Source organism: Diadema antillarum, unplaced genomic scaffold (genome assembly GCF_040938485.1).
Source record: "Diadema antillarum isolate AM-2024a unplaced genomic scaffold, OU_Dant_1.0 scf00000024, whole genome shotgun sequence".
NCBI classification, from domain to species: Eukaryota; Metazoa; Echinodermata; class Echinoidea; order Diadematoida; family Diadematidae; genus Diadema; species Diadema antillarum.
The window spans coordinates 1,913,609-1,929,733 of record NW_027270913.1 but is presented as its reverse complement, the minus strand read 5'-3'; the positions used below and the strand labels follow the sequence as shown (position 1 = coordinate 1,929,733).

At 38.6% G+C, this 16,125-nt stretch overlaps 1 protein-coding gene across 1 annotated transcript in view; it reads right to left on the bottom strand.

The window, feature by feature from the left end:
• Positions 1-16,125, bottom strand: part of LOC139732488 (ecotropic viral integration site 5 protein homolog) — a 117,295-nt gene that overhangs the window by 14,436 nt on the left and 86,734 nt on the right. The window contains exons 13-17 of the mRNA XM_071643354.1: positions 15,820-15,966; positions 13,660-13,818; positions 12,875-13,021; positions 1,922-2,017; positions 1,281-1,376 (exon numbers count right to left, since the gene is read on the bottom strand). Of these exons, the coding sequence (XP_071499455.1) occupies positions 1,281-1,376; positions 1,922-2,017; positions 12,875-13,021; positions 13,660-13,818; positions 15,820-15,966 (645 nt within the window). The remainder of the gene's footprint in view (positions 1-1,280; positions 1,377-1,921; positions 2,018-12,874; positions 13,022-13,659; positions 13,819-15,819; positions 15,967-16,125) is intronic.

The following is a 16,125-nucleotide window of genomic DNA, read 5'->3' as shown; positions in this document are numbered from 1 at the left end:
AATATGACTTTTCTTGTTTCCCTGGCTATAGTGACAAACAATTACAGCTGAAAAGACTGCAAGCTGAGACTAGCTTGCTGAAAATTGAGAAATTTGATACGTGTATATGTATTTGTTCACTACTCAACTTAAAGCTTGATAACTTAATGACCTACTGCCTAAATAAAATGTCTAGTTACACTTACAGATTTACAAATTTGTGGTCTTTTAAGAAGCATAGTGTTGCAATGTTATTTGGAAGAGACCGATTAATGCTTTAAATAGCAAATGATATATGCTCGACAGTAATTATACACAACCCTGTCGCTGCACAGCAAGTAGCGACAGGGCTGTACCACTCATGGTCATAACACCTGCCCACTCAGTACAATGGCACAGATATTGAATCAATTACATCATGTATGGTACATACCTTAGACCTACAGCTGTACATAAATTTTAATAAACTTGATCCTTTTAACTTGAACACATTGGTGTTACCGATATTGACAAACACAATTTACAACTTCCCAAAAATGAAGATTTATTGCTTTGTCTGCACACTGAAGATTATTTTCTCCGCACAATAACCACTAAGTAAAGGCTGAAGCATGGAGCTACAAACGAAGTTCGTTTGTAGCTCCATGGCTGAAGTGACCTAGAAGGGGTATCACTGCACTTCAAAAGGTCACACAATCGGCTGTGCTGCGGTGCAAGGTTTGTGTGACACTTTCAACAATCAACCCACGCTTGTTACGGAACACTTCCAGTCACGTCAAAATCGTTATTTTTAATTTGTGCAGCAATAGTCAGGCTTGACTGGTAGAGATTTAGATTTTGCTCCGTGGCTTGCTATGGATTATTACAGCACACTAAAATTCAAGCAGTCGATTTCATGCGAGAAAAACATCTAAACTTTGTGTTTAAATATAGAAATATTCCACAGTTTTGTAGCTGGGGGGGGGGGGGGGTGGAGGTGTCATGATGAGAATTGATGAGAATATACGGGTGCTTGTCAGACACCATGCTGTGTATGGCATCTAATCACGCTGGTTTGATGTGTGAACTTCACAACTGGCTTTGTTAAAACTTCTGGCAGTATGTGCTTGGAGATACAGTGGGTGGGACTGTCTTGAGCAAGCATAGAGTCTGAAGAATTTAATTAGATACCAAAATAATAAAACCATTGATTGGAGGCATTACCCGGCTATTGTGGCAATGAGTCAAAATACAGATACAGTGTAATTTGCCTGCTTCATGCAGGGTGTACTACTGAGGAAACTGTTTAATTTTGGACTCACCTCTCTCTTGAGCTCCACTATTCTATCCTTCAGCTCCTCAAACTTGTGGGTACCCTCGGCTTCAATCAGGGTGTTTTTGGTCATTAGCTCTTCATTCTGTCAGAGTCACAGGGGAGAAAACACATTCAATGAAGAAACTGTAATAATTCATTGCGCTTCTCCATATCTTAAAAAAACAAACAACAAACACATAGGCATAAAGAACAGCAACACCAATTCTACATGGTAAATTGAGAAATCACAGAAATTACCTTTAGAAATAAAATCTTCCAAAATCTAAAAGCCAGTTATATAGTCGTCATGCCTTGATCTCAATGAACAATCTTTGGGCAGAAGTTTCTGTAGGATGGAAATGCAACAGCATAAAAAGGACTTATATTTTTCTCAATGAACAGGTAATCTTTAATAATAACTTGAATTGATGATTCCTGCATTTGTATCAGCCAGTTAAATTGGCAGATACCATTCATAACTGAGCATCTCATAATTGCTGTCACAGGTTCTGACAGGTTCTGACAGGGTATGACATCCTCAGATTACAGCAAGTCATTAAAATGCAGGACAGTGAACCTGATCAAGAAAGGCGAGAGGATGAGAAGAACCAGGGAAGGAAGGAAATGAATCTTGCCATCAAACCTCACCTTGATGCCAAGGTCGGCCACCCTCTGTCTCAGTTCAATCAGCTCCGCGTTTGCTTCTGCTTCTCGTAACCGGACATTTATCATCTCTTCTTTACTCTGGAGTAACAAAAAAAAGAGAGAAAAAAGAAAAAGGAAAAGTGGTTATTGATTATATCATTATGTACAGCTTTTTTTCCTCCTGTGTAGATCACACAACAGTTGAATTCCAAAGAAGTTGAAATATCAATGAATAAGGAGTTTGAAGCAGTGGTACAGGATGCCAAAGATATTAAAGAGTAACTTCTGTTTGTTCATATCATTATTTCAATAATTTGAAATTAAGCTGCATTGTCTGGCTACCCTGAGTTCTTGAGTCTGACCACAGACTGGTCATGTATGACACCACACATGGTCATATGCAATGCCCTTGAGTCTGATTCTGATCTGAGTTACATAATGTACATTGTGTGTGCTGCGTAATGTTATCGAAATAGATTCCTCAGCTGGTGGCAAGCAACATCCTTGAGTTCGATGCTGATTCATCAATATACCATGTTCTTGGACTTGACCTTTCCCTTAGTGTCAAACCATATCCATCATTTGAGCTTCCTTGCTTAGTTTAATGTCATGGAGGTTGACTTTTCAATTGGTCATATGCAACATTCCTGAGTTTGATTCCCAGAGATGGTAAAATGCAAATGCCCTTCAGTCTGCCAGGGACTTAGCAATACATAATCCCTGTGAGTCTGATCTCCAGATTGGTAAGTTCTGGAGTTTGACTACAGACTTTAATAGTCACTTGTAATGTTCTTGAGTTATGACTTCTGGATTGGTTGCATACAGTGAACTTCGTCTCTTGGATTGGTCACATGCAATGACCTTGAGTAATAAAACTTGGATTGGTCACATGCAATGACCTTGAGTAATGACTTATGGATTGCTCTCATGCAATGTTCTTAATACAAACTGTATGACTACGGCATTAGTCACATGTAAAGCTCTTCAGTTTGACTCCTGGATTGGTCACATGCAATTTTCCTCAGTTTGACTCCTGGATTGGCCACATGTAATGACCTCAAGTCTGACCCCCTGGATTGGTCACAGGCAATGTTAATGGGTGAATCTATAGTGGATAGCATGATGGGCTGAAATCCCACTCTCGTAAAGTTGCAATCTCTGGGTATTTTATGGTACAACGTACAGAAACAGGTCTCAATATTTAAAGCAATCTACAATGGCACCCTAGAAACTACTTCAGTCTCCTACATTGCAGAAAAGCAACAGCAAATCATATTACGAGCAATCCGACTGTTATTGTATTATCCCGCTGAAGACTTGCAAAAAGTATACTTGGGCAGGCGTATATTGGAAATGTGTGTAATAGTAAAATCAACCATCAGTGGGTTAATGCTTGTAACTTGTATGTTCAGTACAATGGACTACATTCAGTCTATGAATGTCACTGTGTATTACGAAACAGGACCTGGGACAAGTCACGGTCTAATTGGACCTATTCAGGTTTGGGATTATCAGTTTGTGCTATACATTATGACACCCATACATTAGTTTAATTCATCAGGATTTCTACGACCTGTTATGGCAGGATGGGGGGGGGGGGGGGGGGCATGGGTTGATCTTTCCTCTTCATGTTTGAATTTCAAATTATCAGTGAAGGCCAGTCTTACTGTATGTACGACATTATGCATTTCGACATCTATGCAGGAAACTGGCATAGTATGAATTGTATATTACAGAGTGTACCTGTATTCCAGATTTAATCTATTCCAGTTAACTATTCCAGTAACTATTAAATCACTTGCAAGGCTCCAAATGCACAAGGACCATGTGGAGATGTACAGATTGTACCTTACTTGAAATGAATGTATATTAACCTTGGTAGTCATTACACCAATCATACTATCAATTAACATCAAACAAACAATTCTTGACCGAGATAGAACTAAGCAAACTGCTGGCGATGTAATGACAAAGCGAGCAAGTGCACATATCAGCATCATTTGATAAGTCCCCCTTGAACTCAAGTATCTTATCTTCCCATTTATAAACATTCAATTATCCAATTTGGAGGAGATTACTGGCATACACATTAAAAGTGATGAACGATTTCTCTAAGCAACCATCTACAAGCCATCACAATTATCTTGGTGCCATCAGGAGCAAACTTAAAACTATTTTGAGCTTAAGCTGTTGGGTCATTGCAAGTCAATTGTCCATTTTTTCTTTTTGATTGACATCTGCTATCAAATCATAATCCAAAATTGACCTAGACAAGATATGAAAATAGGAGGCTTAATATGCTGTCCCTTGTCACTTTGCTGTACAGGATTTTAAGTGTCATCTTAATAATGCTAAGTGCAACCCAGTTTGTTCAAAGACTCTTAGGCCTATGGATGTAGACATGTACATCAAACACTAGATATCTGGCATAAGGTTGTAGTAGTTGTATCTCTCTCTCTCTCTCTCTCTCTCTCCATATCTTTATTCATTTACACCTGATTTCATTTTGTCCAAACATGTGCATAACAAAATATTCGTTGAACACATTCAGATGTTCATATCTTATGTAACTCAATTTTATTTTCACGTCATTGTAAAATTTGGGAAATTAATTTTCTTTCAAAACCTTGATTGGCTCTCTTCAAAGTCAAAACCAATTTCAAAGTATTCCTTAAAGCATTAAAACTATGAAGACAGACTAAAGGAGAGAAGATAGGGATAATCTTAAACAAATTTGGTAGGATTGGTACCAGACTTTCCTGCAAAGTTCAACAACTTTTATACAAAGCATGTTTTGTGTCTTATGCTAAATACCAAGTTCTGTGTAATTGTTGGTCTTCGGCCATCAACTTGGATATGAACATGACCGTTTTTAAATCTAACCAAGCTAGTTATCAACCCGGGGAGGACGAGCTGATTTTGCTATAACACATATTTCCCACAGAGACCAGTCCGAGCATACTCGGGACTACTCTTCAACAGCTTAAAAAGAGCGGAAGAGCAGAGCTCAAACTTAATTTTCTCCCAGCCTGAAGCTGAGACTATTCAAGACCAGAGAACGATCACGCAACTCTGCACACAGACAGAGCCAATAGCATCATTCTTAGGGTTTTTCTCTTCTGCATAGATACAGGTATCTCAAGCCACACAATGTTGGCCTTGGCATCCATTCCAGAGATAGGAAATGTGACCAAAAAAAGACCAAAAGATAGAATAAAAAAGGAGAAAAAGATAAAAGAAGAAAAACACTATACAAGTAAATAGGCTGGTTTCAATTTACCCAAGGAGCCATAAAGTTCGTTGCTAAAGCATGGAAGTTTCAAGATCTACATGTATCAAGGTTTACATTCTCGTCAGCACACTGTAAAACGAGAAATGTTCGCATGCATTTTAATTTCGCGAATTTCGCTAGAGCAAAGATTCGCAAAATCAAAATGCAAGTGAAAGTTCTTGTCTACACTATACGCATTGAATGTTATGGGCAACTCGCGAAAATTTCATGCCGCGAAAATATTTTGTTATACAGTATCTACCAAAGCAAGAAACTCTTGACTACTGAAATGCAAAATTTAAGGTACAACACTGTGATTCAATGCATTAAAAAACAAACAAACAAACATTCAATCGTCAGAAACAGTATGAATTCAGAACGAACTGCTTCAGGACATCTAAATTAACAACAACCCCCCCCCCCTCCCCCCCCCCCCCCCCTCCTCCCCCCCCCCCAAAAAAAAAAAAAAATCATAATAAAATAAATCTATCACTGCTAATTTTGATGACATTTTAAACCCTAACCCTTTCTCTGTACAAGTACTTGAAAGATTGTGGAAAGTTGTTCTTGTAGGGTTAATGACTGTGTTCTGTTTTGCATTTGTTTTTTAAGTCCACAAGCAGCACGCATATCAATCTCGTGCTGTTCCTCTTTTTTTCTTTTTTTCAAGCCTGATTCAAGGATGAAAATTCTGTGTCGTCTGCTAACTGCATTGCAAACTACGATGATGTGACTCAATATGTAATAAAGATAATAATAATAATAAAAAGGGAGAACAAATATATCATCAAATCACCAATGCTTCAAAAAGAAATAATCATTTAAGCAATTTCACTTTGGTACAGTTGAGATAGGCTTTTAAAAGTGGGTAACAAAAGAAAACTAAACATGATAAGCATATGAGGAAACATTTCAGAGCAAAGGTTCTTTCATTTGTATGGTAGTAAAGCATTATTATGCCTAGCAAATTTACAATGATATCTATCACATGACTTTAGAACATGTTTAGAAGTAAAACTGACTGGAATGGGAAATTTGATATTAGCCTTAAATGGAGAAAAAAAATACTAAATAAAATCAGAATGGTCAAATGCATTACTCAAGTTCTGATTAACTTTCCCAACTGACACATCTGTGTAAGCCTGAAGAATTAAGACATTAAAAAAAAGTGATCAACCAATTATTTCATACATTTTAGTTGAAAGTCAAAATATTTTCAGAGTTATACTACTTTATGTATCACCTTGTAAGAAGATTATAGAGCAATGCACATTTATTTGACACCTGCCTCAGATATTGCTAATGAGGCGTGTGATGACTGTATCTAGAAATGAGTCTTCTTTGATCATGTGTTCAGGAAAATAAATCTGTGCTGTAATCAATCACCAGTTCATTACAAGAGAATGGAGAAGAAGAAGAAGAAGAAGAAGAAGAAGAAGAAGAAGAAGAAGAAGAAGAAGAAGAAGAAGAAGAAGAAGAAGAAGAAGAAGAAGAAGAAGAAGAAGAAGAATGGCAAAATGGCAAATGGCAAAATCCCTATCATCAGAGAGGTCATAACTCAAGAAGGCATTGAGACCTATTCTGCAAAGCATGTTTTGCCCAAATTTCCAAATACCGGCATTTTTTGCTGAGAAGTTCAAACGATTACTTTCCAGATACCCCAAACTTTCCAAGAACTATATAAGTACATGTAATATAAAAAGCAAGTAAATAAAAAAATCCCCTTCTCTAATCAATTTTGTAAAAATTAATCCAAAAAAAAAAATCATATTCTCTGATCAATAATGCCGACCATTTGAGCCATCTGCAAGGGATTAATTTGTCGGCTTGTGATCAGTCATTAACCCGTTGAGGACGGTGTGATTTTGCTACACCTAGAATTTCCCACAGACACCTGCCCGAGTATACTCTGGACTTGTCCTCAACAGGTTAAAAAAAGAAGGAAAAAAAAAAGGTGGAAATGACAGCTTATGGCGTTCAACAGGCCTTACGCAGAGTCAGAGGGTCTTACAGTCATTAGCACTATCTTATTTGCCAATCTCTTAACCTTTGGTTACGACATTAATGAAGTCTTACAGAGTCAGCTCACTCTGATAGTACTCTTTCTATCATCCCTCCCCCTTCTTTGTTTAAAAAAAACGTGAGATGTAGACATAATCCACTCATTGAGTATGATCTAGGGTTCAGTGCTTGGCAAATAAAACAATGATAAGTTGGTTTTGTTTGGTCTGTTCTCTAGCAGGCTTGGGGCGTCTTTCAAAGACCCTGGTAAAATAAGATGGGTAGTTTGGCGTGTGTGCACATAATATGGACAATAAACTCCCTTTCTTATATAACACAACATGTTACATAAAACCACATCATGTCACTTTTGACAACAACAACTCTTGTTGGTTTTATGCATATAATACACCCCTGGCCTGCAGTTATACACCAAGCTCTATCGACTAATTTAGAATGGACCAACAGATCTGGGAAGATTGTAGAAAAAAACAACAACAAATAAATCAAGAGTATTACCATCTGCTGTTATGTACTATTTTCACAAGTGTTTGAGGAGGTAATGCTGACCAGGTGTTTGAAAAGGTGCTCTCACAAATGATATATATCTTGATGTGTCCCCATTCACTTCCTTTGTTCTGTCACCTGTCATCTCGGTAATCATTTGACAATATGGAGTAGCACATGAGTAGCAAAATTTCACTCCGTTATGAAGTTAGAACGACCATGGGAAAACTAGTCAAATGAGAGCAAACAGAATGTGAACATGTTCAAACTATTTAAAAAAGTCATATAGAGTCTACAGTTATAATTTTCTTGTTCCAGATTTCTGTCTTCACAACAAATCTACATGTAGATGTAATCTATCACAGAACAAAATCACAGAACCCTTTTTTTTTTGGGGGGGGGGGGGTTCAGGGGGCCCTTTTGTGGTGTTGTCAACAAATTTCAGTTTTCTTTGCTGGTTCTTTTTTTCTTTTTAGGCATGGAAATGAAAAAAAAAAGAAATCCTCCTGCTCACACACACTCTCCCAGACATCTTTTTAAGTCCTGTCCCATCAAACTAAAAATGCCTCATGCCAAAGACATCTAAACTAGCCATGATGGTAATTCTTTAATACTATACAGTAGATACATGCAAAATATAAAAGAAACACAAAATCTCTGTCATGAATTTGGATTAGTACAAATCTTACGGTGGAATCATTCTTGTCATCAGTACTTGTGCAATGAATATCAAAGATAGTGTGTCAATGCTGCTAACATTCACACAATGGATCATAAAAAGTGTCATAACTCCTTGAAGTTCCCACAAAACTAACCAAACTTTTGTGTGCACTTCCCACAGCAAACATTGCAGATCCATAAAATCTGATATTGAAGAACAAGCTGATTAAACTCTTACAGTTGAGTACCTCAAGTAGTCAACGAAATCAGCACCTTGTTTTACCAACAAAACAAGAGGGCTCGTCAGCAGCACATGTGGCAAAATAATGATCAATATGTATTTTCTGATAACGGTCACAAAAAGAAAACAATTGCTCACTTTGTCGGCATAGCACATTAGGATCATGGGTGCACTTATGATTAATTGAAGTGTTTTCAGGACATCCGATATCATTTCATAATGGCTTGAAAAGACTTTGCCGCAATACAAACAATTGCAAGTCTTGACTGCAATGAGGTGAGATTTCTTCTCTGTGATTCAACATGAGTAAAGAAAGAGAAATGCACGTACGGGGCCCCCCCGTAAAGGGGGGGGGGGGGCATGGTGCCCGTTTGAACAAGTTGAGATCAAATCCTCGTAGGGACGCTACCTGCTAACTTGGGTGAAACTCCATCATGGTGCTTTCAAAAAGAAGATGGAAATGTAAAGGTTTATGCAAGACACACATCGCAGGGTGAGCTATTGAATAAACTCACTTAATGTGCCTTTGGCTTGGGTGAGCTAAAAATGGGCTTAGAGGTTGGTCGTCAACGTCATCAAAATAATAGAGAGCAGTCATTCCTCCAACACATGCCTATTGCTTTTCATTTTCCCCTTCAAATGTGTCACTTAGTGATACTGACAGTGATGCAATGATGACACTAACTCACAATTTTGTTGTTTTCTTTGAATGGGGACAACATTTTCTTGAAGCCATAAAACAAGAACATCAATTCTTTCATTTGCAATTGCTTTCACTGTGCTGTATCCCGTTTACATGTGGCATTATTTCCAGCTATTTTGTACACTTGGTAAACTTTCTACGCAACAATTCTTTATTCTTGCCCTTCCCAATGATATGCGCAAATGGGAAATTCCACCTGTAAGGCTGGATATACAGTCAACTGTTTATCTCCTGTAGAGATGCTTTTGTACATATATTTTTATGGGTAATACTGCATCCCACATACAGTAGATCTTGTGGGGTTCTCATTTTTGCAAGTTTCAGGAGTCAGGTGCTAGTCTCAAATTCAACAACATGCGAAAATATTACCTCTTAGCCCAACATAAATGTGACATGCCATGCACGTGTACATTTCTCTGTTCATTATCAGACTCCACGATCACAAATTTTACCTCTTGCGAAATTGTTGGGACGTCCCAATTCACCAAGAAATAGACTTGTTATCAAAATATACACAAATTGATGACATGACTATCCCTGAATCACAGTCACTGAATCATGGAAAAGGATGTTGACAAACGGGTGAGAATGCCATAAAAATCATTTATGATATAGCGTAACTATCAAATCACCTTTGACTAGTACTGAGTCAATTTATGACAATCACTGATACTTACTTAACAGAGATATTACAGAAGTGGAACAAGGGTAACACTGGCTACCCCAAGGCATCCACTGGCTACAAGCCAATTGATTATCACTTTCTCAACACTAGAGGGCATTGTTCACTGAAAGACTGTGCACCAACAGAAAAGTCTGCCACCTGTTCATATCTAGTTTGGTAGGAATGAAACACTACTGGATAAGCAATGCATTACCAAGCACACTGCTGGGAAAGATAACTTAAGTCAGTGAGAATAATATTAAAGATGTGTTTCAAGTTCACCGATAAATCAATGGACTGATGTTAAGAAAACTAGATACACTTCTTCAAGTACATGTTCTATTGCAAAGTTCAAAACTATGGGTAAAGGTGTAGAATTATGAGTTGCAATACCTTGAGATTTATACTTGCATGATCATTTTAGACAAGTTGGGAACTTGAATCAGGGACCTCAAGCTTCAGAGATCACGTTCTTATCCACTGAGCTCCCAGATCATACACATGTACATGTTCAGTGTATTGCAGAAACAAAGCACAAATCTCATACCCATGAAAGTCACATGGAACATTAACACAACTCTACTGGCAAAATGTTCCAAAGTCCAATATTTGAGCACAATTTCAAAAGGTCACAATGATTGGCACCCCATCACCACTAGAGGGTGCTCTTGCTGTAACAGAGCAGGAGAAAAATTAGCCTTTTGACAAGGCCTCGTGGCTGAAGATTGAGACTAACTCACCACACCGAGCACTGCGAGAAATGGGTAAACACGAGACCAAGTGGCGCGGGCTAGGGAAAAATGAGCACCCAGAAAGTGCTCCTCATAGAAATCATCATGGCCATTCGTTGCTGTTGTTTTTTTGTGTGTTTTTTTGTTTTGTTTTGCCATACACAATATGCTCTTACTGGATTAAAAACAAAAACTAACAAACACCAATCAACCTTCATCTGAATGCCTGAATGTGCATGAATAGATTCTTGAAACATGTATTGTATTGGCATGTTACATGAATGGAATAAGTCGAGTGATAAATATGGATTTGTGACTACAATTTGCCACAATGAGTCAAATGTTCAAAAAAAAAAAAAGATGTAAAAGGACAAAAAATGAAGCAATGTACATATACCCATGTAAAAGTCAATTGCTGAGTCTTTCAAATGTGTGGCCAAAGAAAAGAAAAGGATGTAATTTACTCACCTAATTGAAACTGCAATTTTTTTTTTTTTTGCTTCACATGAAATATGGTATCAATTTTGATGCTGCTTTGTAGCTTCTGTAGGGTTTAAATGTATACTACTATCATGCGCCACAAGCATAAATAATGGAGGAAAAACCAAACAGAAATGGTTGAGAGGACCAGTTCTAACTTTGGGAAATTGCAACTCAAAGAAATTATGTTATATGACCAAAATCCGGTTAGTAAGGACTTTAACCAATTACTACAGCATTGAATTACGTAAATGTAATTTGTGGGACTTGACTGGACTTCAGTCAGCTCCACAATCTAACATCGCCAATCAGTGAGGTCCCTATGAGCTGTTACAATATGGATCCTAATCAAATGATTGGCCAAGAGCAATCACATGTCCAGTCTGTCATTTTGCCTTTATGTGACAATTCATCCGTTGAGAATGAGAAGGGCATTAAGTTGTCTCAAACACTATGGCTTTAGTGGCAACTTAACGCCCTCCTCATTCTCACCCGACAATATAATTTTATATGACTGGCGCTTATGACCAGCACCAACGACCGCTCAGAGAGTGATTTCTCAAATACGAAACTTTGCTCAACTCAGTTGCGCTTGCCATAATCATGCTCATTGATGTCACAAGTGCACCCTTTAGCAGCGTGCACTCAATCACTTATGAGTGCACTCTCAATCACTTTGTATTGAATACTGTACACAATTTCAAAGTTTGTGTTCAATGTGTTTGGAACATTCCTTTGGACATCTTGGCTTTTGAGCAAGTTTCACATGTTCCTGTAGCTGATTGGCATTTACCCACAAAAGTCCAGATTGTAAAGGAAATATCGTTCATAGACCCATTTTATAAACCAAATAATGCACAGGTTTATGTTCATGGCGTTAGTGGAGATGCAGCTCACTCTTTGGTATTCATAATGTCGTGTAGCATGCACTCAGCTGCACCTCGTGCATGTTACACAACAGTATGAACATACCCTTGAGTGTGTCTCCACTGGTGCACTCACACCTGTGCATCAGTAGTGACCCACTTCAACAAATGGATCCGAAAGTCGGGGGAGGTTGATTTTCTGAAAATGACATGACATTATTCCCTTACTCTTTCGCTCTAATTTCATACTTTTCACAACTCATACAAGGACTCAGTTGCGGAGATATCAATGATTTTATGAGGTCATGTTGAGTGGTCTAAGAAATCAGTGTTTTGAGAAAACCACCTTCAAAGTTTTCCTTCTGACGCAATCATGATCAAGGGGAGGTAAGGCAGTTTTCACCTGTTTGACAATAAAAGGTATGCTCCTAGCAACCTCCGTGATGTTCATTCAAGCTTAGCGCCAGCGGTCTCTGCACAACCCATCAGTAACTAGGATGCCAAGCACTGACTAATAAGATTGCTCCCTCCTTGCTCGGGGCGGAGTCTATCTGCGGCGCTATATCCAAATCTTCGGATACATTTTTGTTCCGTTGAAAGGCTGAAAATCATGGCCCATAAAAATGCAAATTTCTTGCCTTTCCTTTGGTCATTTAGCTTCAAAATTTCGGCAGATGGTAGACAAACCATTAGACTACAAAATTATGCCCAACACAGAAATTTTATGGTTTTGACTGATTATGATGATTTGAATTCAACCTCGATTTCCTCGGATCAGCCTCCAGCGACTTTTGGACCCTTTTCTTGTGGCAGGTCACATTTGTATACTCACTCTGGCCTCCAGCTTGCATAGTTCCTTCTGGGCCTCATAGAGGGCGCTCTGCAACTCCTGCTCTTTCTTCTCACTGACCTCCAGGTCATGTTTGAGCTCCAGCCGCTCTTCCTCTATCCTCCGCATCTGGTTGCTAGTCATTTGATTCTGGAGTGGCGGATATTGATGTACACGTTACGGCCCAATTTCATAGAACATGTATTAGCTCACACATAATGAGCAAGAAGTCTAGAGTTTTAAAGAGAATAGACCCCATTACAAAAAAAAAAAAAAATGTTGTTTTGCAATGAAAAGCACTAGATCTAGAAAAACATATATGACAAATGTCAGGAAATCATTACAACAGTTTGAGCATGATTTAATTGTGTGGTAGTGCAAACTGTAGGTATCTGAACATTACTGCAGATAGTCAAACACCACAATGTTTACATTTGTAGTTAAGACAAATCAAATGAATAAATAAATGTGTTCTTTCTTCTTCTTTTTTCTTTTCATTCCATGTGAAGAAAATGACTTTCTCTGCTGCACTGAATGTGAATAGAGAATAGTGTTAGAAAAGACTTTGTTAGAGGAAGACGATTTTATCGCATGGCTGTAGGTGGTTGCATTTTGATACAAAGAAAAACTTTTTCAGCCTGTTCTAAAGATGCCATCATCCTGTCTTTGTGAATGATCTTCACTACATCGTTAGGAAAGACTGGCAAACTCGAATACCGCACATGAAGAGCCCAGACAAATTTTGTGTCAATGCCCCACTGCCATCTCCCCAGTGACCTGGGCCATACCTGTGTCTGGAGCTCCATCACCCGCTGCTGCGTCTCCTTGAGGTCGGCCGCTGTGTCCGCCTCTCGCAGCCGCACCGACATGAGCTCCTCAGTGATTTGCTGAACGGTTGGTCGGTTGTTGGTCCCTTTCTGTTTGCCCAGTGTCTTCTCCAAGTGCCTCTGTCATTTCGGTATGAGCGATACACATACACCACAATGACAACTAAACTTATAGCGGAAGTTGGAGATCAACATGATCAAATTCAGTAATGATTATAAAGATAGTACTGATAACATCAACAACAGTAACTACACATACAAATGTGTATAATGATAATGATGAAATACATTTAAGAATATCACTATTACATTGCAAATACTTTTCACTTTTATTGCTATCATTGACATTGTAGATACACTTGTATAATGGTGGCTGTTGATTATATCCATAACATCATGAAATAACTTTGATTCATTATTATTTTTATTCTTATCATTATTATAAAGAAGAAACAGAGGCAGCAAGAAACACTGGTAACAGTAATACAAATAGTATTATTTTTATTAGTACAATCTAGTGTACACCTTTACAATGAAGCAATAAAGTATTTCATCTCAGGAGAAATAATATCAGTACACATGTAATTACAAATAGTATGACTTTCGTATGCATCCAAATCTCCAAGATTACTATTTCCTTCGAATTTCTTTATTTTCTCTGACTTCTGCATGCACAGTTGCCTGGCTGGGTGAGTGAACAACACAATTACTCATGCTATTTAAGAAACACCAGATGATCATAAACTGAAATACAATTGTATGTGAAATTCAATTTATACATTCCCAGTACATTAATACACAAACAGCACTATGTGATGCTTGAGATGCCCTGCACCCATAGCTCTTTAACCAAAGCTAAAAGTAGAATGTGAAATATATCAACTTGTCCGAGCAAAGTGACCTCTTTCCATCCTAACAGCTGCCTGGCACTTGAATTGATGCAGATTAGTAACACAAAGAAATCCCAGCATGGTTCCTGGATGCCATTTGGTGCATGCTGGTCAAAATACATTCCTGTTGATGCCCACAGGCTGAATCTGTGTTTGTTTCATTTTTATTTCAAATTTTCTTAAAACAAAATGAATGTGGAATGCATCGGTGTAGAGTCTGCTTTTGAATTCAACATTAGCAACTCTTTATCCTCTTGCATCTACGACGTACTTTAATAAGTTACATGTACATTAAAGAAGGGAAGAAAAAGTGGTGCTTTGTTTTTTGCACCAGTCTAAAAGTATCTAACCCCTTCATCAGACCATCTAGGAAGAACCTTGGATTATCCGCAATCAACTCTTAAACGAAATTCGTCACCCATAAACAACATACTTTCATACAGCTAAAAGTTCGCTCTATCAGCTCAACTCTGGTTGCAGAAAGGACGTTGTTTTTTTTTTTTGCAATTCGGGCCTATTGTTTGCCCTCCATCTTCATGGCCATGATCCTCAGAACTAGCAACAACCCTCATTCCCTCCCCCCTTGAACCACAACAATTGGATGATGCATTTCAGCTGTACTTCTATGGAAAACATTTAAACGAAGAAAAGATATTAAGTCATGTCCAATAATGGACAATAGACAATCACAAAATACAAAGTGTACCTCACCTGACTCTAATGAATAAACTGAAGGCCATAAACCAAAGGTCTAAGACCCCGTTTACAGTGAGTGAAAAGGCCGGGCTCGGCCCAGGCCGAGCCCGGCCTTCCTTTCACTGTAAACGCGCAAAAGGTCAAATGCAGTACCGAAAACGGCTGCGCATTTGTCAAAGTTCTGGAGGTAGTCTCGGCCCAGGCTCGACCCGGGCTCAGCCTGGCCTTTTCTCACTGTTAACGCAAACTGGGCCAAATGTAGAACCAAATTGCGACCTGCGTGCTCCCAGTAATAATAGTTTGTTTAAAAGCAGAGCGCCACTATGACAAAATCTTGAAAGGTTTGAATTAAACGCCCGGGCTAAGCGCTCCACTGTAAACGGACAGAATTGCGGGGCCGAGTACCGCAATTGAGGCCGGGCTCAGCCTGGGCTCAGCCCGGGCTCGGCCCAGCCCTGCACTGTAAACGGGGTCTTAAAGTCATATGAGCTAAAAATTCCAAAGTAACGTTTGACATGTTAACAAGCCCTCTCACCTGCCAGTGAGTCTCAAGATCATTGACCTTTTCCCTGAGTTCTTTCAGTGAGAGGTTGGCCTCCGCCTCCCGCAGCTTGACGGCAATCAACTCATCCTGTAGCGCCGCGACGGAATGCCCCGGCTCCTTCCGTAGCTTCTTGTTGATCTGGAGCACCAGATGGATGATGGGATAGTTAATAAGAGACAAACATCCATAGAATATCAAACAACACAGGAAAAACAGTAAACATTCTATCAAATTGATGTACTTCTATTAAACTGAAATGTTGTTTTACAAACATCATGATTATCATACACCTTGCAA